The sequence below is a fragment of the Xyrauchen texanus genome, chromosome 29 (genome assembly GCF_025860055.1).
Source record: "Xyrauchen texanus isolate HMW12.3.18 chromosome 29, RBS_HiC_50CHRs, whole genome shotgun sequence".
Taxonomy (NCBI): domain Eukaryota; kingdom Metazoa; phylum Chordata; class Actinopteri; order Cypriniformes; family Catostomidae; genus Xyrauchen; species Xyrauchen texanus.
In genome coordinates this window covers 31482446-31506965 of record NC_068304.1, presented here as the reverse complement: position 1 = coordinate 31506965, position 24520 = coordinate 31482446, and the positions used below count along the sequence as shown (strand labels likewise).

Genomic DNA, 24520 nt, shown 5'->3' with positions numbered 1-24520 from the left:
CAACAGCATTTGTGGCGTAATGTTGATTACTACAAAAATTTATTTAGAAAGAGTGAGTATTTTAACATTTAAAAATTGGCCCCCGTTCACTTTTATTATAAGTCCCTCACTGTAACTTCGATTTTTTTTTTAAGAAGGGACTTGAGGGACAAGTCAAAATAAATTTAGGTGGTTATCAATGTTATGCCACAAATGCTGTCAATTGGACTTAACTTGCATTGAACCTGGAATATTCCTTAAATCTAGGTAAGTTTAGTTTTTAGGCTTTGGTTCTGCAGAAATGCCACCTCAGAGCTGCTTTGCCATTATCATAACGCTTAGCATGCGTCTTGTTTTTTGATTGATAAATATCTGCAAAGAAGACTTGACCAATCACAATTCCGTATTCACTTAGTGTTGTGCCTGACAACACCCTTCAGCTGTGACTATATTCACAATGAATATTAGGCTGACTAAGTTCTTTAAAAAGTTTGAATAGAATCTTTGGGTCCGTTCTAAAACCTAGCGAGTGTTCTCCGGAGGCAGCATTTTAAGACATCATAGGTGCATTCCCAATGCTAAGGCTGTCCCAAAATCTAGTCATCTAAATTATGCTGCCTAATAAGGTCTTTCCCTGGTAGGCGATCCCAGAATGCACCATATTGAGCTTGAGTTACCCATGTGCTGCGCATGAGGAGCGCTATTTGAATGATGCGTGGAGCTGCCGCCTATATAGAGTGTTCCAAATCGGTTTCTTATGAGGCATCATTTTAGTAAGGATGCTGTTATAGAAGACAGCTGCCTATGTAGGCAGTAGACAGTGAGGCAGCTCACTAAGTTTTGAACAGACCCATTAGGTTGGCTGAATAAAATCTGTGTGTTAAATGGCTTGGTTGTAGAGCAAACCTTTACTAGAATGCTTGAAGAATATCAATACAATGCTGCCGTTTCACTCTTCTCTACAGGAGTTAAAAGACCTGACACAGCGAAACGAGTGCCTAGATCTTAAAGGTGAGCTAAAAACTTTATCACAGTTTCACAAACTTTTTTGTAATTCACCTCTCTTACACACACCCAAACCCATACACTGGCCATCTGGTGATTTCAACCTGCTGAGACTGGTTTGTATCCTTTTTGGTTGTGTAGTTAATGGGTGTGTGACCGTAGACAAAGTTTTGCCTACAAACTGTTTGTTGTGAATGATGTCTCAGATGTCTCCCCACTGATCTCACCATCAGATGACTTACATTTACTGTAAATAAAAAAGAAACAGAAAAGTTGTCACTGTAAGAATAGCCATGTGTTTGACTTTTAAAAACTTAGATGTATCACACTGATGTACAATGCGGTCCAAAAGTCTGAGACCAAGTTAAATGTCTTCTATCTTACATTTTTGTAGAATATAACAATACAGTACAGTTTATTGTCAAGTTTAAATTTAACAAATCCCCAAATTTTCAATGTGGTCTCAGACATTTGGACTTCACTGAATGTTAAAATACACCGAAAATTATGAACTATATCGTTTAACTTTTGCAATGTAAGTCCAATCTCTCTGTCTTTCTGTAGGAGAGAAGCTGGACTATAAATCAAGTGAATCTTTGGAGGAGATCTTTAAGAGGGTGCAGTTTAAAGTGGTAGATCTGGAACAGACCAACCTGGACGAGGACGTAAGTTCTGATCTGTTTTTTGTCACACCCCATTTACCCCTTTTGAGTACATTATCAAATTATTTCCTGCTTTGTCCTTAAATGGAATTAGATTTCTGACCGCAGGGTCACTGATTTTTGTTTGGGGAATCTTTCAAACTGTGTGAGCTTCTGTTTTGTAGCGTACAGAGTTCTGATTTTATTTATCAGTGCTGTTACAAAATGCTCGTCAGTGCTCTAATTAGAATCTAAATGGTGGCTGAGCAGTGATGGTAATGGGTTTTCTTAAGGCATTCCTGTGTGTGTGTGTGTGTGTGTGTGTGTGTGTGTGTGTGTGTGTACGTACATTTAATATGTGCTTTGTTACTGGAATGCATTAGGCTTGTGCTCCTTATTATATGGTTTGTGTTTGTGCAATATAAACACAGATAGGAGCTCTGGAAACCCAAATTGAGCATATTTCTAAAAGGTTACTAAAGGCTGTTTTTAAACTCTGATTGCTTTGCTTTTAATTAATACATTGGGTCTTATTCACAAACAGTACATACATACACATTTGTGAGTAAATACATATTGTAAACACATATTTTCTGTTCACGCAGGTATCAGGATTGTCCAATAAGCTCACTCTTACTTTTTGTCTAAATGTAGGATACATTGGCTCTGCATTAAAATTCAGCCAATCATTTGCAGTCTAGGCCTGTATAAAAGTTTTTCATGGCACGATACATTGTGGTTCAAAAATGTAATGATCTGATTTTTTTAATTATTATTATTTTTGCGCCTGTTCTATCTAATACGCGCAACGTCCTAAGCCTACTGTATGTAGTGACAGTGCAAGGAATTGAATGTCTGTTTGAAGCACTAGAGTGATCAGTTCTGACTGCATGAGAGAAAATTAAAGCGGTTAATGACAGTGCTATATTAATCTACTAAACTGTATACAATGCTGAATATTATGTATAAGAATTCAATGTGGGAATATAATCAAAATATCAAATATCATGTCTGATTTTATCTTCACTTTTCTTGATTCAGGCTTGGTTTAAGAATGCTTTCACACTAGCACTTTTGGTGCACAGCCGAGTTCGAATTACGTCAAAATTTGGTTCTTTTGTGTGGTGTGAACGCTGTTTTCTGAACTCAGGTGTGCACCTGCGAACTGCATCCAATTCCGCTTTAAAAGGTGGTACGGTTCATGTGAACTTCGGTGTGGTTCACTGCTGATATGAACATGATCGTACCAAATCGTGGAAGTGAACCGCTTTTGATGACATCTAATTTGCATCTTCTACTTGATAGCAATTATTATGGTTTAATGCATTTCTTATTCCAGCATGTGTCCAAATGAGCAGGTCACATTTCCAGGGCTCCAGTCAGGTGACAGTCTGCATTCATATGCGATTTTGTCAGATATCATCTTTTGAGTTATTGAATACATCTCGTGCCACTTTTCACCCGATCTGTTGTGATGACGAGCTCACTGCACCACACCGGATGCAACAATAAACCCAGCGCGAGAGAGTCATGATCAAATGACTCTTTTGAACCTGGTCTTTTTCGTGAATAATCCAAAAAGAACTGAGGGTGTGAACTCAGGTTAGCAGTTTGAATCAGAGTCAATTGCTCAGCTAATTATCCGTCAGTGTCCACAAATGGAGTGCAGACACTTCAAAATAGTAGTCCCATGTGCATTTCAGGCTTCTTTATAATTAAAAGTCCCACACCACTTTATATATATATATATATATATATATATATATATATATATATATATATATATATATATATATACCGATCAGTCACAACATTAAAACCACCTGCCTAATATTGTGTATGTCCCTGTCTTGCTGCCAAAACAGCGCCAACCCGCATCTAAGAATAGCATTCTGAGATGCTATTCTTCTCACCACAATTGTACAGAGTAGTTATCTGAGTTACTGTAGACTTTGTCAGTTCGAACCATTCTGGCCATTCACTGTTGACCACTCTCATCAACAAGGTGTTTCCATCCGCACAACTGCCACTCACTGGCACCAAAATCATGCCACTGTCCAAATCATTGAGATCAAAACATTTTCCCCATTGTGATGGTTGATGTGAACATTAACTTGAAGAGCCTAACCTGTATCTGCATGATTTTATGCACTGCACAGCTGCCACAAGATTGACTGATTAGAAGTTGTGTGTGTGTGTGTGCGTGCGCGCGTTTGTGTATAGCAGCAGTAGGGGCAAATGGGGCTAATTTGTAAGTCATAAGTAGGACGTATCTCTTAACATCTCCCACTCGCACATACACGCCTTAACAACACAACTTAAAGGGGATGTGTCATGGAAAACTGTATTTTCTTTGCTCTTATACTGTAAAATAAGAGTTCTGTGTGCTTCATAGACATACTCTTATTTTTCAAAATGCAAATCTTTATCTGCAGTCCAATCACACATTCATGGAAAATAACTCATTTAGAAATCTGCTTGGTTATTATATGAACTATCAGCACATTAAGATGTGACTGCCCACATTTGCAACACTATTTGGTTTATTTTAATGTCAGGTGTTGTTGGACCTAAATTTGGCTCTGATATATTTTTTTGTTGAGATTTTCTTTTCCCTGCTGGACCTCTTTAAATACTCAGCATTTAAATCAGCATGTTGATTTCCTGTCCCTGTAAGCACACGGCCATACTTCTGTAGCACTCCTAATCTTCTTTACCTATAATCCCTCTGTAAGAAAGTATTGTTCTTTTTTTTATTAGTCCTTTAACAACATTGAGACATTTTACAGTGTCACTTTGTGTTTGCAGGGTGTGTGAAGGTGTGTGTTCTGGGTGGATCCATAAACTGGGCTTCTTCTGTTGAGCTTGGACTAATTAAACTCTGTGGAGCTTAGCTTCTGTCATCATCATTCAATGTGGCAGGGCTCCTGAAGTGTATGTGTGTCTGTGCATGATTTGTAAACCAGTGTTTCATAATAACCACATTTCATAATTAAACAAAAATTATACAATTACCAAACCCCAAAAAATAATTTGCATCAATCTACACTCCATACCCCATAATGACAAACCAAAAAACAGACTTTTGATAAGTTTGCAAAATTATAAAAACAAAAAAAAAGAACTGAAATAGCACATTGACATAAGTATTCAGACTCTTAAATCAGTACTTAGTTGAAGCACCTTTGACAGTGATTACAGCCTCAAGTCTTTTTGGGTATTATGCGACAAGCTCTGCACACCTGGATTTGGGAATTTTCTGCCATTCTTCTCAGCAGATCATCTCAAGATCTGTCAGGTTGGATGGGGACCATCGGTGGACAGCTATTTTCAGGTATTTCCAGAGATGTTCAAAAGATGTTCGAAAGTCCACTCATGCATCCTCTTGGCTGTGTGCTTAGGGTCATTGTCTGAGTCCCATGATCCAAACTTGGAGAATTCGCCACAGTTCTTCTATCTATTTAGGCTCTGAATTGCTCAGACTGACACGATGTTCAGTGGGGGACTTTGTGGGGGCCATGACATCTGTTGCAGGGCTCCCTGTTCTTCTATTCAAAATGTTTCTATTAGGGCCGCAACGACGCGTCGACGTCATCGATTACGTCGACTATGAAAATACGTCGACACGAATGAAATGCGTCGACGCGTCACATGCATTATTTACGTTTAAATATCGAGTAATGGCGGCTTCTGCTCCAGCTCATGGTGAAAATGACAATCTGGCTTTATCACATAAAGCCAGACCACGATCATCCAAAGTATGGGAATACTTTAAACTACAGCCGAACAGAAAGGTGCTTTGTTCACTATGCAAAGCGGAAATGTCATACCATGGCAGCACAACTGCTATGAACGAGCATCTTAAAAGGAAACATCCTGTGACTCTGCGAACTCAAAATGACGAGCCAGCTGGGTAAGTAGTAGGCTTTATTACAGTGAGTTTTTGGAGTTGTTGTTGCGGTCATACCTTCTTTTTCAGCTATTACAGCTTGTGTGCTAGTTAATAGTGTTAATTGCTAACGGTGCAGATGTAATTTATTGGCCCATTCGGCGACAATAAAATGGACTTTCATTTATAACTTCAACTTAAATCTGTCAACGAAGCCTTCAGTGCATTTAAATTGCCCGTTTTTAAAAGTTGTGTATGCACATGTAGACTAGAGACATGCACTCCCGCGGGACCCAACACAACAGAGTGCGGCGCGGGATCTGATGGCCGAGTGCGGGCGCGGGCGGTAATGCACTCGTGTGTGTGCTGGTTGCGGGAGAATAAAACGATTCGCAGGACTCCCGCAAAATAGAAATCTATAAATTGAACATCTCAAAACAAATAAATTGTCATTCATCTGTTGCACAAAAGCAACAAGAACAACTAAAACAAAATAGATAGACCCTGGCCTGTAAATCGTTTCTATGTATAACATGTTTGCAGCGTTTAACAATGTAGCCAATCACAGACATATGTGTAGATTTCTTGAACGCAATGGCCAATCAGAAGCATTTAAGATGGAATCTCCTCACCGCTCAAAATGGACTTTTTGTTCAGTGCTGAATTCTGCATACTGGCAAATCGATATAATGAAAGATTCATTGTGCAGTCAGTTTCATTGATAATAACAGAGATGTCCGCTTTTTAGGAATTATTAAGGGAGAAATCTGTCCCGCTCATGTCTCTAATGTAGACTTTAAAAACAAACAATAACGTTATATTTACATATTAACAGTAGCCTAGGCTGTAATCTAGTGTATTTATTTATTTATTGTTTATTTGAATAGGGACAGATACAAAAAAAAATTCAGAAAATGAATTAATAAAAGTTTGAAATACTAATGTAGAAGTTGTACTTATTATTTATTGGAAAGTTTGCCAATGGATAAATCGGCTAATCCCAAAAATATGCATTAGATTAATCGGAAAAATAATCGTTAGATTAGTCGACTAATCGAAGAAATAATCGATAGATTAATCAACAACAAAAATAATCGTTAGATGCAGCCCTAGTTTCTATTTATAAAAGTTAAGTTTGTGAGTCTAAACTTTATATTTCCTATTGACACACTAAAGCTGAAGATATAAATAACCATCTTAAAACAAATGTTTTTGTGAAACATCTTATGTGCCTAAGACTTTTGCACAGTACTGTATATTTACATTTGAAGTCAGAAGTTTACATACACTTAGGTTAAAGTCATTAAAACTCATTTTTTAACCACTCCACAGATTTAATATTAGCAAACTTTATTTTTGACAAATCATTTAGGACATTTACTTTGTGCATGAACTAAATCATTTTTCCAACAATTGTTTACAGGCAGATTGTTTAATTTTCTATATCACAATTTCAGTGGGTCAGAAGTTTACATACAATAAGTTAACTGTGCCTTTTAAGCAGCTTGGATAATTCCAGAAAATGATGTCAAGCCTTTAGACAATTAGCATCTGATAAGCTAATTAGAGTCAATTGGAGGTGTACCTGTGGATGTATTTTAAGACCTACCTTCAAACTCAGTGCCTCTTTGCTTGACATTATGGGAAAATAAAAATAACTCAGCCAAGACCTCAGAAAACAATTGTGGCCCTCCACAAGTCTGGTTCATCCTTGTGAGCAATTGCCAAATACCTCAAGGTTCCATGTTCATCTGTACAAACAATAGTGCACAAGTATAAACACCATGGGACCACACAGCCATCAAGCGGCTCAAGAAGGAGATGCATTCGGTCTCCTAGAAATGAACATAGTTTGGTGTGAAAAGTGCAAATAAATCTCAGAACAACAGCAAAGGCAAACCTGAATATGCTGGAGGAAACAGGTAGACAAGTGTCTACTTCCACAGTAAAATAACTTAAGGTGTATGAAGCACACATTCAGAAAATAAGTACACTTTAGAAAATATTACAATTAACCGTGAAAGCCCTTAACATGACAATTATTCGTCACAGCCCTAAAACAGGCAATTATTTGTTTGACAATCATCAACCAAATTTCATAATCGTGACAGCCCTATTCTGACAGCTTGTCTGTCTTCTCTCTCAACTCATTGTGTCAGAAAGGAATATTTAGGGTGTTTTGTCTCGGCTTGTCTGTTGTCACTGTGTGAACAGGGCATTACTCCTGCTGCATCAGAGGATAGTGTAAATCTCTAGTGTAAATTGTTAGAAACAAAACCATATTTTCTCTTGAGACACATATATGTATAGACATGCTTATGCACAAACATGCACGCTAATTATCAGCAACATAGCACATCAGATGGGACACTGTTTGGTGTTTGAACCAAGAAAGATTCATCATGCTTTTGAATCATGACAATACCATTTTTTTAATGTATTTTTTTTAACATGTACCAAGGGAATACCATGGTCTTTGGTTATGCACCATGGTAATGTCATGGTACTCTTTGAAGTGCCATGAAAATGTATGATTAATGAGCATGATCATTTAGTATCATGGTATGTTATTTTGCCATGGTACCGCAGCTTTTTTTAAGTGGAAATAAGCTCATATAAATTTGTTTTACTACAGAGCAGCAGAGTGACAATAGAATTTTAAACTGAAAAGGTGTGTGTGTGTGTGTTCAAGGGAGGGAAGTTTTATCCATCAGCAGTCTCTGAACAGGTGCAGCAGGTTGTTGTCATGGTAACTCAAGGTGCCGGCGTGTGTCATGTTTTGCTGACATGCCCTTGGAATCTAAACAGCAAACAGACACTGCTATTGATTCACTCTTTAGTGTGAAATGCCATAAACAATGCAGAAAATACTTAAATAATAAAGCATGTTTCTCTCTCTCTCTCTCTCTCTCTCTCTCAGGGAGCATCAGCTTTGTTTGATATGATTGAGTATTATGAATCTGCCACTCATCTCAATATCTCCTTCAACAAGCACATCGGCACCCGGGGCTGGCAGGCTGCCGCCCACATGATGAGGAAGGTGAGGATTCAGCTTTTGTTGAGCTGTCACCGGTACTATCATTTTACACTTTTTGTTTAGTCGGGTGGTCACAAGCGAAACATTCTGTTGTTTTAACTTCTCTCCACCCATCTGCATGTGGATGTGCAGACGAGTTCTCTGCAGTACTTGGAAGCCCGTAACACCCCGCTGTTGGACCATTCTGCTCCATTTGTGGCCAGAGCTCTGCGGATCAGCGGCAGTCTAACTATTCTGCACCTGGAGAACACCAGCCTCTCAGGACGACCACTCATGCTACTGGGTAAGACTGGAGTGCAGTTGTGACTCAACTTACTGAGTTGCCCAATTAGAGGCCATTCACACAGAACCAGTGTTCATTTTTACATAGTTTTGTATTTTATTCATAAATGTAATCTTTTGATAACAATGCCTTTTAAATTGAATCAGTATTTCATCATGTCACGTTCATTCATTTTAGTCGATTTTACTCTGACTAAAATGACAATTTTAGTCAACAAAAAAATACATTGTAGTGGATAATGTACAAATGTGTGAAACTGTAACTGCATCTCTGTTTTGTTTTGCATCTTGCAGTGGAGCATCACATTTTTAAGACCCCATGTCAAGTTAATAGAACCTCAATTTTAACAATTTAACTTTAACAATTATGCTGCCTTCAAAGAGCTGTCCTTTTGGCCAAAATTTTAAAGAATAGTTTACCCAAAAATGTTAATTCTAAATGCCATTCTATTTGTGAATGACTTTCTTCTGCAGAGCACAAACAAATATTTTTAGAAAAATATCTCCGCTATGTTGGTCCTTTCAGTGCAAATGAATGGTGGTCAGAACTTTGAAGCTTCAAAAAGCATGTTAAGGCAGCATAAAAGTAATTAATACGACTTCAGCTGTTAAATCCATGTCTTCAGAAGCGATATGATAAGTGTGTGTGAGAAACAAATCAATATTTAAGTAATTTTTACAATAAATCTACAATTTCACCAGCCCTCCAATGTGTGTTCACAAGAGGACCTACTTCTTTTGTTTTTTAGTGATTCTTATTCTTCATGCATATCACCACCTACTGGGCAGGGAGGAGAAAGAAAAAAAGGAGAGATAAAACAAAGGAAAGAGAAAATGAATCATATTTGCTCAACAGTCCAGTAAGTGGAGATAGCAAAGAATGCGAATCAGCAAAAAACAGAAGAATAAAAACCTTCTTAAAAGTGCATAGTAGGGCTGTTTTCGAAGTAGGTTTATAATAAAAAAAAATATAGACTTAAATATTGATCTGTCTTTCACCCACACCTTTCATATTACTTCTGAAAATATAGATTTAACCACTGGAGTCATATGCATTACTTTTATGCTGCCTTAAAATGCTTTTTAAAACTTCAAAGTTCTGGTCACCATTCACTTGCTTTGAATATACTGAGATAGAGCTGAGATAATCTTCAAAATAACCGTTGTTTGTGTCCAGCAGATGAAAAAAGAAAAAATGTCATACATATCTGGGATCGCATTAGGGTGAGCAAATGATGAGAGAATTTTCATTTTGGGTGAACTACTCCTTTAAGACAGTATTGCATGTATCCTTCATGTGTAAACCTCAAAATGCATCTCAACAAGCTTAGTGAACATTTTCATCCAAGATAAAATATTGATAGATATTTTAGATACAGTAAATTTCAAATACAAAAAAAAAATTAATGGTTGATATGGGATGGAATCAGATTTAGGTTTGTAACTTACTTGTGATGTACTCTAACACTTGTGATGTTCTTGTTATCTGATGTGATTAATTGTGCAATGCCACTTTTTAGAAGAGGAGTGGATTACTCTGAAACTCCTTCAGCAAATCTCAGTGGTTCATGACCTTTTTCCCACAATGGAATGTGAATGAATCAAATAAACTTGTCTTATGTGTGCAGCCACAGCATTGAAGATGAACATGAACCTCAGAGAGCTGTATTTGGCTGATAATAAGCTCAATGGTCTGCAGGATTCAGCTCAGCTGGGGAACCTGCTGAAGTTCAACTACAACATCCAGATTCTGGACCTGAGAAACAATCACATATTAGACTCAGGTCTAATTGCAACTCTGTTTCTTTCAAACAGTTGTACCGCTATCTCTTTCTCTTTTGTAAATTCTATGTCACTCCCTCCACATGTTTGATTTTCCCTCATTAATTCCTGTCTACTTTGCTGTAGTTACCCTGAATGACGTGACTGCTTGTTTCTTGTGTGTGTGTTCCACAGGGTTGGCGTATGTTTGTGAGGGTCTCAAGGAACAGAGGAAAGGTCTGGTCACTCTGGTGCTTTGGAACAACCAGCTCACACACAATGGCATGGGTTACCTAGCTGCAGCTTTGGTAAATACACAGACCTACAATAGATAATATCCAAGGTTACACTCACTTAAATTCAAATGCAACCAATCTGACAATACAGATGAATTTGTTTCAACGTCTGTGTGATGAGCTTTTTAAAAATCTTTTTCATTGTGAAGATTCATGCTTTGTGTAAATAGGCCACAAATGTTGCATGCATTTGTTTACATGCTTGCAATCCATTAGACCTCTTATAAACAAAATATGAGTATGCAATCACACCTTGTGAATTAATGTAAAATTACTCCGAATAAAGCACGTTCACACGCAAAACAGATGAGTATGAGATGAACAGGAGCACTAGTCTTCATTCAGTCAGATTGTCATTATGAAGATTGAGAGGCTGCCAGAAAGGATCCTGTGCTATTTTTCATGTCTGCCAGCTGCTGACTGTGCAATACACTTGTTTGCTTGTCCTTATGTCTGTATGTTCATTTAGGCCAGTGTGTGATTGTGACACACACACAGGTCTGCGTGTAATGCACTGCAGTCTTTGTAGGCCTTTAAAAAACTGGATTTCATGTTAGTTCTCTTACAAAAATAACCATAGGTGTAGAATCAAAGCGATCATCATGAGCAAATATCTAGATACAAAGACTGCACGTTCATTATCAGATGCGTTCACACTGACAGGCAACATTCTGTCATTATTTTCTCACCCCTTCGTATTGTTCCAAACACATATGACTTTCTTTATTCTGTGAAACACTAAAGTAGATCTTAGGAAGCATGACAGCCTCAGTCACCATTCACTTTTATTGTGTGGAATAAACATAAAATGCAAGTGAATGGTGTCTGAGACATAACATAACATACTGCCTAATAGCTCCTGTTGCGTTCCATGGAAGAAAGTAAGTCGCAATTGTTTGGAACAACAAGAGGGTAATGATGAGAGAATTTTTCACATTTGGATGAACTATTCCTTTAAGAAAGTATGAATCCAATTTTCTCCCCCTCTGTTCGACTTTCAATCCCTCTATATGTTTTTCTTATACACCTTAAAATTTACTGATCTGTCTGTCTCTCTGTTGATGTAGCCATTCACTCAGAGCCTGGAGACACTGAACCTGGGACATAATGCAGTGGGGAATGAGGGAGTGCACAAACTAAAAGATGGACTAATAGCAAACCGTTCCATCCTCAGGCTGGGTCTGGCTTCCACCAAACTTTCATGTGAAGGTGAGCTCTAGAAGACACATTTGTGTCTGCAAACCAGAGAAATTAGACATTATGTTAGCGGAGCCTTTAGGAGGTGCCTTCATATACAAAATGCTGCATGTGAAGTCATCGACTGACTGGGCAGTGAGTCAGCAAGGCCTTAGCTTTCAGATGCAGCCATTGTAGATCAGAAGAAAATCTTATGAATTTGGGTCTAGAGTATAACATGACTTTGAGCCTGACTTTTGTAGTGTGTATTAGCATGTACATGATGTGTATGTGTGTGTGTGTGTGTGTGTGATAGGTGCGGTCGCTATAGCGGAGTTCATTGCTGACAGTCCAAGGCTTCTCCGCCTAGACTTGCGGGAGAATGAAATCAAGACCGGGGGCCTCATGGCTCTCTCGCTTGCCTTTAAGGTGAACACATCTCTGCTCCGACTCGACCTGGACCGAGAACCCAAAAAAGAGACGGTGAGAGTTGGTTAAAGAAGAGAAGAGATTTCACATAATGTAAAGTAGGGCTGGGCCATATATTGAGTATTCACAATATATTTGTGAATACACAACAATAATTTTTCTGGGGATTGCTTTTTGTTTAGCCATTAAGTTCCTTAAAGATTGTGTTTTCATTTGACTAGTTTCCTAAAAGCTTTCTTTTTGAGAGTATGAGATTGTCAAGACAGATTTAAAGTCTACTTTTTCATTTGAGATTTAAACCACAGTAGATTTGGAAAGTTGAAATCATTTCCGTGAATCAGTTCAAACTGTCTGTTTCAGTGAATTGATTTTAAACTTGATTTCTTGGAACTATTTGATTTGTTTTAAATGATTTTGTATGTCATCACTTAAAAATGTTTAGGTACTTTAAGTATCCATTAGGCATATTTCACATATTACGTTGTTTTAGTAAAAATATCTTTAGGTAAATATTGCTGGTAATTACTATATATTGGTATAGACGGGTCCAAAAAAGTATTGGCAGTGCCATAAATTTTGTGTTTTGCAAAGTTTGCTGCTTCAGTATTTGTAGATTTTTTTTTTTCCACATGTTTCTATGGTACACTGGAAAACAATGATAAGCATTTCATGAGTGTTAAAGGTTTTTATTGGCAAAAACATTCAATATATGCAAAGAGTCAATATTTACAGTGTTGACCCTTGTTCGTCATAACCTCTGCATTTCGCTCTGGCATGCTGGATATCAGCTTCTGGGACAAATCCTGACTGATGGTGATCCATTCTTGCCTTATTAGTGCTCGGAGATGATCACAGTTTGTGCGCTTCTGCTTGTCCACTTGCCTTTTGAGGATTGACCACAGGTTCTCTATGGGATTAAGATCCGGGAAGTTGCCTGGCCACAGATCCAAAATTTCTATGTAATGATCTCTGAGCCACTTCATTATCACTCTTGCCTTGTGACATGGTGCTCCATCATGCTGGAAAATACACAGATCATCACCAAATTGCTCCAGGATCATTGGGAGAAGTTGATCTTGCAGGACGTTTTGATACCATTCTTTATTCATGGCAGTGTTTTTGGGCAGAATTGTGAGAGAGCCCACTCCCTTGGATGAAAAGCAACCCCACACATGGATGGTCTCGGGATGCTTCACTGTTGGTATGACACAGGACTCATGGTAGCATTCAACTATTCTTTCCAGATGTCCCTAACAGTCGAAAAGGGGCATCATCAGAGAAAATAACTTTGAACCAGTCTTCTGCTGTCCAATCCTTGTAATTCCTGCAGAATTTCAGTCTGTCCTTGATGTTTTTCTTGGAGAGAAGTGGCTTCTTTGCTGCACCTCTCTCCTTGAAGTTCTTGATGATCCGGTTCTTTCAGGTGCAATATTCTTTGCAGCAATTTCCTCGCATGTGAGGCCATTTTGAGGCAAAGCGATGATGGCTTCTCAATGATTGGAAGTACTTCTTCCCTCCTTTTATAGCAATCAGTCTGCTCTTATAATCCAATCAGAATGATAGAGTAATTTCACCTGACTAGTACTCATTCACACTTTCCCAGGAGCTGCTGATATGATAGGTGAAATGATGTTAGCTGGTCATTTTGTGCCAGGACCAAAAAACAGTGAAATTTGTTTTTTTGTGATAAAGTAAATTCTTTTGACCAATGAAGCTTTTTGCAATTATTTAAAATGCATCTGATCGCTTTGCACAATAAACTAGAAACAATGTGAATCAACACCACAACAACTGAAGCAGAAAACTTTGTGAAACACAAAATGTATGTCACTGCCAATACTTTTGGCCACGGCTGTACACTGGTGCATATAAATGAAATTGATAAAATGTAATTCTTTTGTTTATTTAGATAAAAACTGTGTGGAAAAGACGCCTTGATAATTTCTTTACTGTGTTTTATTACATTAACTATTTTAAACTAAAATGCCTACAATTGGTTACACTTGGTTGAATGGATGGTTCCTCTGAAAAAATACAAATAAATAAATCACCCTTTTTTAGCAGTTTCAGAGCAAATACATACATTTTTAGATATTGAATATTGTCAAAAGGGTTAAATATATTTATTTTATTTTTTGTCTTTATTGCCCAGCCTAAATATAAAGTTACTTACTCGTATTGCTTTGGCCCAGCATCTTTGCTATAGGCCTTTCACATTACATAATTGCTGTCTTTCTCTCAGGTGAAGATCTTTATTGAGACACAGCGCGCCCTGCTGGCAGACATTCAGAATGGCTGCAAGAGGAACTTCATTTCAGCCAAAGAGAAGGAAGAGACAGAGCAGAAGATGAGGCATTCAGCCTCTATGGCAGAAATTGCCACTGAGGACCTAGCTCAAGATGATGAAGATGAGGACCCTTCTGCATCTGCTGAGAAGCAAGAGGATGAAATTGCGTCTAGCCAGAAAGACGTATCAGAGGAGGGCAGTGAGGAGTTATCTGAGAACCAACAGAACAAAGATCAAATAACATCAGAGCAAGACGACTCTGACACCGACACAGAGGATGAGGATGTAACCGATGAGGTAAATGCTTCTGCAAGTACAACACCTCCAATGCCGGTTCCTCTCTCAGCTTCTGCTGTAAATGCATCTCCAATTGCCTGTAAGGCCACACCACCTATTCCCCCTCCCCATGCATCTCCAGCTATTTCGGGGATTGCAGTGAGCGATGCCATCGTTGCCCCCGGAACACCACCATCCCCTGGCCGGTGCTTCTCCGTGTCCAGCCCTGGAAGAGGGCACAAGATATTTATGGTGACACGAGTGGAGAGCCCTCCAGAGAAGCAACAGCTAACTGCATTGTCTATATGCATCCATGAGAAGGCAGCAGAGAGCCAAACTAATAAAACGGCTCCTCAAGAACCTACAAAAGCACCTTCACAGCTGTCGGAGCAGAAATCAACCAATTCTTCTACTGGCCTTAATGAAACAGAGACACCAACAAAGGTCCAGCAGTGCTCTGAAAAACAGCCGCCACCAACGCAGTCAGACATGGGCAAACATGAGTCTCCACAGCCAGCACGGACACAACCAGCAGAGTCTAAGCTCACTACATTAACCTCACATGAACTAGATGCAGCAACAACACCAGGACAGGCCCCCACTGAGCCACTCAGCCACAAAGATGAGACGTTGACGCCTTCATTTCCTGTGGATAAGCAGGACAATGTGCAAGAACGCATTCATTCTGATAAGGTTCTCTCTGAGCAGCAAGCTTCAATATCAGAAAGCACACAGGAATCTCAGATTGTTAGCTCAGAGAATCAGACTACAATGAAAACTTCAATGGAACAGCAGCTTTTAGAAAGCCAAACAGACTCTGTCCTTGAAAATCAGTCTCTCTTAGGACAACAAATAACTATTGATACAAGCATGCAAAGACTACATGAGCAGGACCAAGCAGTGTCCTCTTGTGTGGAAACAAGTTGTGATCACAATGTGCAGGAATTTGGTCCCTCTCAAACAGAGCCATCGGTTTCAGAACAATCCTGGGAGGAGACGCTCAACGCAGAGGCTGAATCCAAATCTGTTCAGCAGGGCAGGAGTGAAGATGAACAAGTGCAATCCAAAGAGCAGCAACAGACTGCTCATATTCAGACTTCACCAGATGTCACTGATAGTCATGGCCCCCTAGAGGCAGAAGGCTGTGTTACTCCAGAAGAAGTGGAGTCGTCAACGGGATATCATGAGGAAATCTCTTCAGAAGAAGCAGAAGGGCTACTCACTGTCACCACAGTGGCAGCACTGCCAAACGGGCTGAAGCCAGAATTTGCCTTTCACCTGCTCGAACCAGAGGGACCCAAACCAGCTAGCTACGTTACGGAGCATGGTGAGTTATCATCTGCTCCAACATTAGATGGTTACTGCATATTCCATTTCACTTATAAAATGCATATTGGGTATTGATTGACCAATTTATTGTTGAAACTGGTAAATAGGCCAATTTTTGCTCTTTTAAAATTATAGAACTCGAAAGAGTTTCCTGATTAGTTTTGGAAGCCGTGACTGCGCATGTGAAGGAGCTGTCTCAGAATGTAAATGACCAATCACAGTTTGTTTTGTTGTTACTAGCCATTGTGTTAAAAGGTAGATATGCAGATATCTCATTTAAACTAAATGATTGATTATCTTTCAAAGATTTAATTTGCGAACCTTACAAAACTTGCACAGTCACTGATCTATAATATAGAACTGGAAAGCAGACACAACGGTAAACTGCATGCAGGAGGTGAAGCAACCGGAAGTGTTTGAGCCGCCGTATTGGTATACCTCATAAAAGTTGTTAAGTCTGCTTTTTATTGGATGACAACGCTTCCTTTTTTCCCGACATCCCCTTTTCGGACCTAAAAGAATGGCCAGGATTTTTAAAATGTCTGAAAGTTGGCTTTATTCAAACATACATATCATACATTCTGTTTTTGTATTTTCCATTTAAAAAAAAAAAACATCTAAACCTAGCGCATCAGTTTAAATCTAACCATCTTTATTTTGCTTGTCTTCCTCCCTCTGCATGCCTGCCGTTTGTGAGATAAAGAGAGAAAGAGAGAGAGAGCTAGAAACCGCTTTTTTAGGCAAGTCACTGTGAGAAAAAGGTGATGAAGAAAATTACACAAAAGTAACTTAGAATTAATACTTCGATTTTTGAAATACGTATGTCTGAAAATGTCTATTTGTATCTTACCTTAGTTTCAGTGAACTTGTTTACATTCAGCTGATCTGTTCACTGCTGAAGTTAGTTAAAGCTACTGTCAAATATAGATCTGCATAAATTGCACAGGCTTTCAAGAAGCAGGAAAATTCTTGATTTATAATAAATAAAACATTACATGTGAAGGAAGCTTGTGCTGTTAGGCTGTACAGTCAGATTCTAGATATCAAATCTGTGACTTGATGGCTGTTTACTGATTGAAATTAGAAGATTATCTATTAAGCCAGTAGGCACACTCGAATGTTTGGGCATACAAATATGGCGGCACAGTGGCTTCAATGTTATTACGTTATCAGCAATCTGGTTCTATATTATAGATCAGTGTGTGAAGCGCTCACAGATCTTTCTCTGAAGCGCATGTCATATCAGTCTGGATCCAAATTGTGTCCCTTTGACTCACAAATGTTGCGTGATGAACAGTCCGTGACACACAAAGGCGGTGAAATGGGCTGTGTAAACTGTAAGCGGTCAGGATATTACTGCTCTCGCTGGATCCGCAGGGGAAAGTGAGCAATTCAAAGAGCTTAAAGTGCTCTTAAGGCCACTATTAATGAGCACGTTTACATGCTCTTAAGAAAATTGTTTATTCCAGTTCTTGCAGAAAGCAGCATACTGATACATGAACATGTAAACAAGAATGCAGATATTACATTACGCCATTTAAGGGATCAAGAGGAAGCGATATTACACACCTGGGTTTCTCCCAGAAAACATGGCTTATTGTGGTCATGTAAACGCATAAGCGGTGTTGTTACAGATTTTGAGGAGTGTGGACTGACTGGATAACAAATATCATAGGATTGAGCCCAATAACAAGTGAAAATAGTGGAAAGAATTCAGTTTTTCTGGGAGTACAGTGGGACTATAAACCATACCCATTTATAAACACAAATGTAAAATATTGGCTCAAGTTTGTATATGCACTTTGGAATCCCAAAGTTTTATGTAATAGGGAAACCCCACTATTGCAGCGCAATTCCCCTGCAGGTCGCACTATAAAGTTTTAGGAAACAAACAACAACTACTCTGTAATACCTGTAAATGAAGTGAAGCAACCAAGAATAAAATAGCAGTCTTCTTCGGATGCCAAGTTTGTTATTTACACAAGTATCGCAGGGAAATTAAATTTCTGTGGAGAAAACTGCTTACTGAACGGGCCTCATGCATACAGGAGTAAAGAGTACGGCACTTATACAGTGCATGTAAATGCATACACCGATTTTAAGCGTCAAGGAGCCTTAAGCTTGTTCCGAATTCAATGCAAGTTCAATTGACAGCATATGTGGCATAATGGTGATTACCACAAAAATGTGTTTAGACTCTTCTTTAAAAAAAAGCAAAAATCAAGCAGTGAGGCACTTACAATGGAAGTGAATGTGGCCAATTTTTGAAGGGATTAAAGGCAGAAATTTGAAGCTTATAATTTTATAAAGGCACTTTATTCACTTCTTTAGGCACTTTAATTCTTCTGTTAAAACACATGTATTATTTGAGATGTTAAGTTGTTTAAATTGACATTTTACAGTCATTTTAGGGTTTGTTGACATTTCATCATCATGGCAACAAAGTTGTAAAATTGTCAATTACTTTACACAGAAAAGGTTAGTAAGTGATTTTACCACAATAAAATCATGTTAACATGGATGTTGTTTGTCTTGTGGCTTAACTTTTGAAAAAGTGAGTTTTTTGACATTCAAAAATTGGTCCCCATTCATTTAATTTCATTTTATTGTTTATTTTTACAGGGACAATGCACAATTAAAAGTAATTGCACCAGAATTAGCTAATAGCTAGTTACATCTGCTGTCCCTGGGCAGGTAAACAAAACAAATAAAATAACATACATTACATATACCCCACATAAAACATCACAATACATACATGTACAGAATATAAAATTTAAAACCAGAATATAAAACAGATAATGTACGACACAGTCATTAGTGGTTGCAGATCTGTTGTGATAGTAGCCAGTACTTTAGCTTATTTTTAAAAATTAAGAAGCTATTGAGGCTTCGAATGTTTGTAGGTAGGGAATTCCACAACCCCACTACTCTAACTGAAAAAGCTTTTAGCCCAAAGGCTGTTTTTCTGTACTGCAGTACCAAATCTCCCCTGGCAGATGCTCTAGTCCTACCTGCACTTCTATTATTGGTCACGCATCCCTGAAGAGGGGGTGGAGCAAGATTATGAATAATTTTGTACATCAGGCAAACATCAGTATAAAAAACAAAATTATTCATATTTAAAAAATGTAACCTTTTCAAAATAGTACAATGATGGTAGTCACTTGGTTTTTTATCTAACACTTTCATGATTTGTTTATGATGGGAGTACACAGGCTTAAGTGTAGTTGCATCTGCTTGTGACCAAGTTGTTATGCAATACGACAAGTGAGGTAGAATCAGAGTATGTACTAAAAGAAGTGCAGCTGATTCAGAGAGCTGGTGCCTGATGCTTTTAAAATTATTCAAATTAAATTTAACATTATTTATAACCCTTTTTACTTGCTTTTTAAAAGACAGGTGTTGGTCTATTATTATTCCTAAATATTTAACATGCGTCACAAATGTAATTGCGTCACCATTAAATATGATATCTGGATTCACAGAGTTTTGTTTCCGTGCAGTGAAATACGTGCATACAGTTTTACTTACATTTAGATTCACTTCCATTGTAAGTGCCTCAACTGTAACCCAGATTGATTTTGTGTTGTTGTTTCTAAGGAACGTAGGGGCTAGTGAAAATTGATTTTTTTTTTATGGTAATCAATATTATGCCACATGCTGTCGATTGAGCTAAACTTGTTTGTATTGAACCCGGAATATTCCTCTAAGCAGCTTTCTCGCAATAAACTGCTTTCTGGTGTCCATGTAAACCTGGTCAATGCTTTCACAGGGCACTTTATGTTCAATTAGTTTTATTCTGAGAAACAGGGAGAAGCTGCCATCATCTGAAATGCACAAATGCAAAATAATCTTAGAAGAGTAGATTTTAATATACATGTTTAGGAGAGCTCTTCATTTAAGGCCTGTTCAATCAAAGTCTGAAGTAACAAATTGACAGTATAAGATTTTTGTGAAACATTTTTGTCTGATTTTCTGGAATTGTCTTAAAAATTGGATACCTGATTGAATCGTTTGACATGCAAACTATTTAATAACAGACCTACAATAAAATATGATAGATAGGTCATCACAATATTATATTTCAGACTTGATGTTAAGGAGTTCGTAGAGATGCGTTGTTTTGTTTGAAAATTCAGAATTGTACTTGTCTTATTGGAATCACGTAAAGGCCTGTGAACATTTTAACATGTAGATTATGACACAGTGTGATAAAAGGTGTATTAATTGTCATGTGTGCATGTTAGTGAGCGTGACAGCAAAGCTGAGCTGTGGGCAGGATTTAGAGGAGCTACTTCTTGATGCCAGTCTGGACACCAGCAGAGATGCACCCTAATGCTGTAACCAAGGTAGTGAGTCTTTGTGCCTTTGTAGAGCAAACAATATCAAGAATTCTAAAGTCGTGAAGGATTTTTTTTTTATTAAATCCATTAGGCTCAGTTAACCCCTCTGTTTTTTTTCTCAGGGTGCACACATACAGTGAAAATTGAAGGACCAGTTTGTTTTCACCACCTGGAATTTGCTCAAAGTCCTTGGGTCCCATTCTCTTTATGTCTGTCCTTCTTGTGTCATTTCCCAAAGTTTTCCAAGACTTTGTACTGACTCATTACAGTACAGACAACTTACCCTCCCTCACATCTACACCCCTAAAATGATTGAAAAAAGATTGCCATTCTCCTCAAATTAGGAATATCTCATTTGTGCATTGTGGTAAATATCAAGTCTCAATGTTTATGTAATAATGAGACATTAAAGCTGTCATGTCCCCTGTCACTACATTCATTCAGTGATGGTGTTCTTTCGAAACATGCATTTACCAAAGACACACATGCACAGAAACACACACTCGCTCACTGCCAACCTTCTTTAGTTTCATCCCATTATGCTGTTTACTGTGGCACATTGCTCACTGCTGCCCCCAAATGGACTGGAAGTCATAATGCAGAACGACTGACCTGCTCAAATTACCGCAACAAGTTGAACTTGTGAGGGACATTTCATCGGAATAGGCTCTCAGACCATGCTGGTCAGACAGGACTTGTTTAGTTTGAGAGTGTGTGTGCTGTTGCATGTGAATGTGTGTTCAACAAAGTGTCTCATTAACAACAACAAAAAAGACTTCTACCAAAGTGGCACACATCCACTTTTCATTTGTTCCTGCTGCTTGTGTCCTGCTCAGGAATTGTTGTTTGTGTTTTGAGCACCAGGCGAGACTCTGATCTGTCAAAACATATTGGCTTCCACTCTCACTCTCTGATCTCACCAAGTTCCCTCCATGAACCAGCACTTCTGAAGACTCGAAAGCATTTTGAAACCTGCGTGAATATCTGGAAGTGGAACAATTGACATCTGCCTTGGCTGGAAAATTGTTGATCTTGAGTGAGCCATCTGAATCAACAAGATGTTTCGGGTGTCACAGAATACTTCATCCTTTGCTGAAGAAACACAACATGAAAGTTTAAAATGAATGAACTTTAAACTTCACTCTTTCTTGCACACACACACAAAAACTCATCCTGTCCTCCATCGGTATAACCCTCTTTTTCACCATACTTACTCATCTGAAGACAGGACATGACACGTTTGCCTTGAAACCCTTTTTTTTTTTTTTCCTTCAATTTTTCCAGCTCTTTATTCTGGCTGCTTTGATGAATCAGTTTGTATTTATTTTTAAACAATCTCTATTGTGTGATTTCTTTTTTTTTTTTTTTTTCTTTCCACCTAATGTTCTTCATCTTTTTTAAGCTGTTTTTGTGGGATTACCCCTTTGGTGTATATTTTCAGATTCTATAAAAAGCAAATATTGAGTTTAAAGTTTTCCTATTTTGATTGGTGGGGGTTTGGGAGAAAGGGCGGGACTCTGTTAATATATATTAATGGGGGTGGAGCTCTGGGGAAAGTACCTTATGTAAATCAAGAGTGTGTTTGAAGGCAGTAGGAGTGCTGGACCACAAGACTTTATGAAGAAAACACTACACTTGTGAAGCTACTGCTGCTGGGGTCACTAGAGTCTAAACTTTACCTCGAGAGAAAGACCAAGTCACCAACTTAAGATGTGATTTTTAAGACAAATGGAAAGGTTGTGATATCAAAGGAAATCTTGACCTGATAAATGTTCTAACCACCATTCCAGGGTTTATGGTTGGTGCTTTTTGGTTTCTCTCTTTCTTTCTTTTAAATGTCTGGTGGATGTTGACTCTGACTTTGAAAAGAGACCTCTATCTACCAGGCTTCATCAACTCCAGAGAAACTTTGTTTCTACATCCAGATTTTCTTTAACTTTAAAATCAACACTTACGTGCTGCCCCCATCCCAAGCTTTATTTTTAGTCATTTTTAAAATTACCTGTTAAATTAATCAAAATGTACTGGTAAATAAAAGAGATGTGTATGGCTTTTTTCCTCTCAAATAAATGCATGTAATGACAAAAATAGCATGTCTGGCAAATGTTTCTAGATAAATAGTGTACCTGTTTAGAATGTGTGTAGCATTTACACTTATTTATTTGTTATACAATTTAGGATAAAGAAAATATTTAAAAAATTATCACTTATGAATGAGATAGTGTTATGCTTTTGTAGTGTGTGTATATATATATATATATATATATATATATATATATATATATATATATATATATATATATATATATATATATATAATGTGTGTGTGTGTGTGTGCACGCCTTTATGTACACTGGCAGTCAAACGTTTTGAATAATGTACAGATTTTGCTCTTATGGAAAGAAATTGGTACTTTTATTCACCAAAGTGGCATTCAACTGATCACAATGTATAGTCAGGACATTAATAATGTTAAAATTACTATTTCAATTTGAAAAAATGTCTTGAACTACTTCAATGTTTTCTCATAAAAAAATCCTCCACGTGCAGCAATGACAGCTTTCAAGATTCTTGGCATTCCAGCTGTCAGTTTGTGCAGATACTCAGGTGATATTTCACCCCACACTTCCTGTAGCACTTGCCATTGATGTGGCACTTCTCATGCACCTTACAGTCTAGCAGATCCCACAAAAACTGCGCGTTCCTATGCGGTTTCGTCAGATATAATCTTTTGAGATATTGAATACATCTGTAGAGCAGGCGCCACTTTTCACCCGTTCTGTCGCTGCACTGCATGCAATAACAAACTCGGCGTGAGAGTCTTAATTACTCTTGAACCGGATCTTTTTCATGAATCACTCGAAAAGAACAGAGTGTTTGAACTCAGGAGCTTAGGTTTGCTGTTTGAATCAGCAGTCAGTGAGCTCACAGCTTGGAGTGCAGACATTTCAAAATAAGAGTCCCATTTGTATTTCAGGTTTCTTTATAATTAAAAGTCCCATATTATATACCACATTTTTTTCTATTGGTAATTATTACCACTAAACTGCATCTGGAATTTCTTTCAATTTGCACTCTAGTAGTCTCTGTGTCTGGTCCATCCAGTAATAGTAAAGAAAGACAGAGCCAATATTTTAAAACAATTTAATATATATATATATATATATATATATGTATCTCAAGAGATCAAGCTTTTGACACTTAGGACAATTTAGGGACTTGTACACAACTATTACATAAGGTGCAAACATTCATTGATGCTCAAGAAGGCAACACACTACTATATGCATACTATAGGCCTACTTTATGTAAATATCTGTAATGTAGATTCTAAAGAGCAGAACTAAATGAAATGTTTTATTTCTTATGTTTGTATAAATTATAAAAGGGGTGTGAACATTTGAGACAAGGGAATGCAAACTTATCTTCTCAACTATGTATTCTGTTTATTAAGCCTCCAATTTATGAGTTATCAGGTGTCTTCATTTTCTTCGGCTTGCTAGGTTGTTTCTGAACAGCAATCTAAATCAAGCAATTCTGTGATTTGGCTCCATAATATTTCAGCCAATGGCTCTTAATGAATGTTTTTAGTCTGGGGCCCTGCTGTAGTGTACACCTTTGTATGAAATCCTCAGTTTTTTGTTTTTGGCAATTTCAAGCATTGTATAGCCTTCATTCCTCAAAACTATGATTCACTGAAGAGTTTCTAGAGAAAGAAACTCTTTTTTTGACCTAATATTGACCTTAAGACATGTGAGTCTATTGCATACTGTGGCAACTCAAAATC

At 37.8% G+C, this 24520-nt stretch overlaps 1 protein-coding gene across 2 annotated transcripts in view; it reads left to right on the top strand.

The window, feature by feature from the left end:
• Nucleotides 1-22001, top strand: part of LOC127622901 (protein phosphatase 1 regulatory subunit 37-like) — a 60256-nt gene extending 38255 nt beyond the window's left edge. The window contains exons 3-13 of one of the 2 annotated variants that reach the window (XM_052097056.1): nucleotides 945-990; nucleotides 1549-1649; nucleotides 8435-8554; nucleotides 8684-8834; nucleotides 10462-10617; nucleotides 10790-10902; nucleotides 11958-12099; nucleotides 12383-12549; nucleotides 14738-16385; nucleotides 20638-20739; nucleotides 20856-22001. In XM_052097056.1, the coding sequence (XP_051953016.1) occupies nucleotides 945-990; nucleotides 1549-1649; nucleotides 8435-8554; nucleotides 8684-8834; nucleotides 10462-10617; nucleotides 10790-10902; nucleotides 11958-12099; nucleotides 12383-12549; nucleotides 14738-16385; nucleotides 20638-20726 (2733 nt within the window). In that variant the 3' untranslated portion in view covers nucleotides 20727-20739; nucleotides 20856-22001. Of the gene's footprint in view, nucleotides 1-944; nucleotides 991-1548; nucleotides 1650-8434; nucleotides 8555-8683; nucleotides 8835-10461; nucleotides 10618-10789; nucleotides 10903-11957; nucleotides 12100-12382; nucleotides 12550-14737; nucleotides 16386-20637; nucleotides 20743-20855 lie in introns of both variants that reach the window. The other variant, XM_052097057.1, reaches the window with a different exon arrangement.
• The last annotated feature ends 2519 nt before the right edge of the window (nucleotides 22002-24520 follow it).